General features: G+C 38.6%; 1 protein-coding gene across 1 annotated transcript in view; it reads left to right on the top strand.

Moving 5' to 3' along the window:
- CFAP43 (cilia and flagella associated protein 43) overlaps positions 1 to 3,493 on the top strand; it is a 94,956-nt gene that overhangs the window by 25,649 nt on the left and 65,814 nt on the right. The window contains exons 4-5 of the mRNA XM_012661640.1: positions 1,517 to 1,676; positions 3,377 to 3,444. Coding sequence (XP_012517094.1) covers positions 1,517 to 1,676; positions 3,377 to 3,444 — 228 coding nt within the window. The remainder of the gene's footprint in view (positions 1 to 1,516; positions 1,677 to 3,376; positions 3,445 to 3,493) is intronic.

The following is a 3,493-nucleotide window of genomic DNA, read 5'->3' as shown; positions in this document are numbered from 1 at the left end:
AATACATACAATATATTACGCTACACATTATTACACAATATACACATTCCATATATTTTACTTCTTAACTTATTTTCACTCTCTGTTTCTCCCCGCCAAGATATAAACTCCATGAGGGCAGGAACATTTTTTTTTTTGGTCTGTTTTGTTCACTGCTACATCCCTGTGCTCAGAACAGTGCCTGGATTATAGCAGTGCCCAACAAATGTTTGTTAGATGCATGAATACCTGTGTGAAAGAATGAAATAAACATCAATCTGTTAAGGAATTTCAGAATTTTGTTAATTTGGCTAATAGCTTCTTAAAAAATGTCTTCTATGTCTATACGTGTAAGGATACCTAAAGAAAACAAAGACATTCTGTTGTAACAAGTGCAATTCTAAATAATAGTATAGCGTAACAAAATGCTCAGATAGCATTAAACGTTACATTCTCAATAAACAAATAAAAAGTAAGCTAGTATGTTTGATTAGTCAAATAAAAACGAGGAAGCGCCATATTATGGTATCCTGAATTTGGAATCTTAATCAGTGCAGTGTGAAGCACATGCCCGAAATAGTTCTTGCAACTACCTTGACCTCCAAGAGGGAGAGCAGGTGGTCCTCGGCTTCCAAGGAGGCCTGCCCCGTGCTGACGGAAAGCAGGAGCGGCCTCTCCCTGCTGGATACTTGAGTGTTGAGTGTTCGCAGTTGCAGGGGAACAACGCTGAAGGTATCATCTAAGGCAGAGATCAACAAGCTATGGCCTGCTTTTTATGGCCTAAGCTTAAGAATGGTTTTTGCATTTTTTATGGGTTGTAAAGAAAAAAGAAAAGATATGTGACACAGACCTATGTGGTCCATAAAACCTACAACATTCAATACCTGGCCCTTTACAGAAAAAATTTGCCTTAGACCCTTGGTCAATATTGTTTTTAGGCCCCAAAGTCAGCTTTTCTTCTAGATACATTCACTTTTCTTCTAGGTACATTTTGTGCATTTCTCTTTCCTTCGAAAAGTCATGTAGGATGTTTCATGAACCAATCACAGAAGCCACCAGAGCCAGGCAGAGGGCCGTCTTCTCATTCCCATGAGTGCTGCTAAGCGGAGGATCCGGGCCAGCCTCTCCACAGCAGCTCATGGGAAGTCACATCTGCACCCCCTGCAGAACCACGAGACAGAAATGCTGATGAAAGTCTCCTTCAAAAAGGGTGATTTTAGCTAGACAACGACCTTCTTAGATTCAAAACACCAAAAAAGTCCACAAAGAAAGAGCTTAGAAGTTATTACTCATAACTTCCATGAGAATCTGCGGCAATAGGACTGAATATGTTGGCATGAACACCTTATTTTTTCTTAGTGAATCAAAATGTGGAGAGAGAATCATGGGGAAGAAGGAGTAGTTCACTCAGCTCTCAGCAAGGAGCAAGACCAGTGAATTTGCATAGGCCCATATTCATTGGTTTCTTTTTGGCAATTGTTCTGGCTCTTAGCCGTGATTGTTGTCTCAACACAAGGTTTTTATTCTTTCTCTGAAGCCGAAAGACGACGTGTATCCTTTCCTTCACCCAACTATGCATTGCTGGACTCCAACAAGTGATCTGTATGTTGGCTGTGAAGAGGGTCATCTTTTAATGATTCATGGAGATACTTTGAAGGCAACCGTGCTTAATAAGATAGAGGAGGAATTACCATTGGGTGAGAAACCACTCTGCTTCGTATTCCCAGAAGTGTAGCTGTGGGTGTTGGTTTTATTGGTTTTCCCTGGTTTTCCCTATCTTAGAGACATCCTTGATTCCTCCGCTAGCTGGTTACCAAGTCCTGTGGATGAGCATGACAGCTGCTGATATTTATTGATGTCACTATGCTCTTGGCATTCTGCTACCACTTTGCATGCATATTTCGTGAAATCCTCAAAACAACATCATAAGGACACACACCTTTATCTCCATGAGACAGATGAGCTATATTAAGAAACATGCCCAAATTCACATAAACTTTGGAGCTGACACCTGAACCCAGGAAATAAGACCTAATACATTTTATACAATTTAGAACTTAATTATATGTAGTCTTATATTGTTCACCATTTCCTTCCTACATACTATTTCTTATGATTTTCATGATATATTATAAATGGTTTCAAATACATATTTATCAAGCCTCTACACTCTGGAAGACATTAAGCAGAGTGCCTTAGAGGTTACATAGATGACAAATACATAGTCTCATAATTTCCATCCTTAAGGAACTTAGATTTTATTAAAGAGGATAAGACAAGTAATCAAATAATTACACCCCAGGTAGGTTAAGGTGATTTCGTGACGAAAGAGCTTCACAATGTGCTATGGGGAGTGAGACGAGGGAAAGAGTCCAAGTTAAGTCATTTTGAAGATTGCATTTGAATTGGCCCTTGAAGGATGGGTGCATAGGCAGAGATGTGGGTAGGTGGAATTTTTGGCAATGGTGTCTGTATGGACAAAACATGGAGAAGGCTGAGAAATAAGAAGTGGTCCAGTTTGTCTGAAGCCTCAAGTGCTACAAAAAAGTAGAGGAGGATGAAGGGCATTTGTACCGTATCTAGCCTTTCATGTGCAGCTAAGGTGTTTGTACTTGATTCAGCTGACAGTGGACAAACATCAAAACCTCCTAAATGGGGATGTACCCCAACTGGGATGGCCCTTGGGCAGATTAATTTAGCCACAGTTCAGGAAGGAAGATCCTAGAAGTGGGTGGCAGTAAGCAGCAAGTACCTGGGGTGCTCATGCCAGGAGTTGTAACAACCTGGACTCCAGTGGTAGTTGGAAGAAGGACTGCTGGGAGGTGTGAACAGTCTTTGAAGGAACGACAAGTGTGCTTTGTAGCATCTAGCAAAATGTCAGGCACGTAGTGTGTGGCAAACAAATAATTTGATGGATGCCACCTGAGACTTTGATTTTGTGGTTCTCATGATTTGTCTAAATAAAATGGTAATATGTCTTTTTTGTATTTTCCCCCAAAGGTAGCATTTTATTAATAACAAATGTTCTTATAGAAAATTTTTTCTTTTCACTTTTTGTCCACTGTAATTTATTTATTGAGGTATAAATTTACATACCTTAAAATGCACAGATATTAAGTATACAGTTCCATGATAATATAGTTTTGGTTTGTTGTTTTTTCCCCTGGCCTCTTAAAACCTCTGACAAAAGTTTCCTAAAAAATAAATTTATTATATAATCCTATAATGCCAGTTACACAGACCTGATGATACAGACCTTACAACTTGTGTTATTTACATCACACATTACTAAGTAATCATTACTAGTAATCATTACTAAGCAACTTTTATATTATTCATTGTTATATTATAATTTTAATTACTTCACCTGCTTTACCTTGTTTTTCTTTTCCGACAGACGGAAGAAATCTTATCAGTCCAGTCACCTTGGTATATCAGAAGGAGGGAGTGTTTGCTTCTGGAATTGTAATGTATTTTTTTTCAAAATTAATTGCTTTCAAAAAAATACACAATT

Source organism: Propithecus coquereli, unplaced genomic scaffold (genome assembly GCF_000956105.1).
Source record: "Propithecus coquereli isolate 6110/MARCELLA unplaced genomic scaffold, Pcoq_1.0 Scaffold73, whole genome shotgun sequence".
NCBI lineage: Eukaryota > Metazoa > Chordata > Mammalia > Primates > Indriidae > Propithecus > Propithecus coquereli.
The sequence above is the reverse complement of the archived record's forward strand: the minus strand, read 5'-3'. Positions and strand labels throughout refer to the sequence as shown.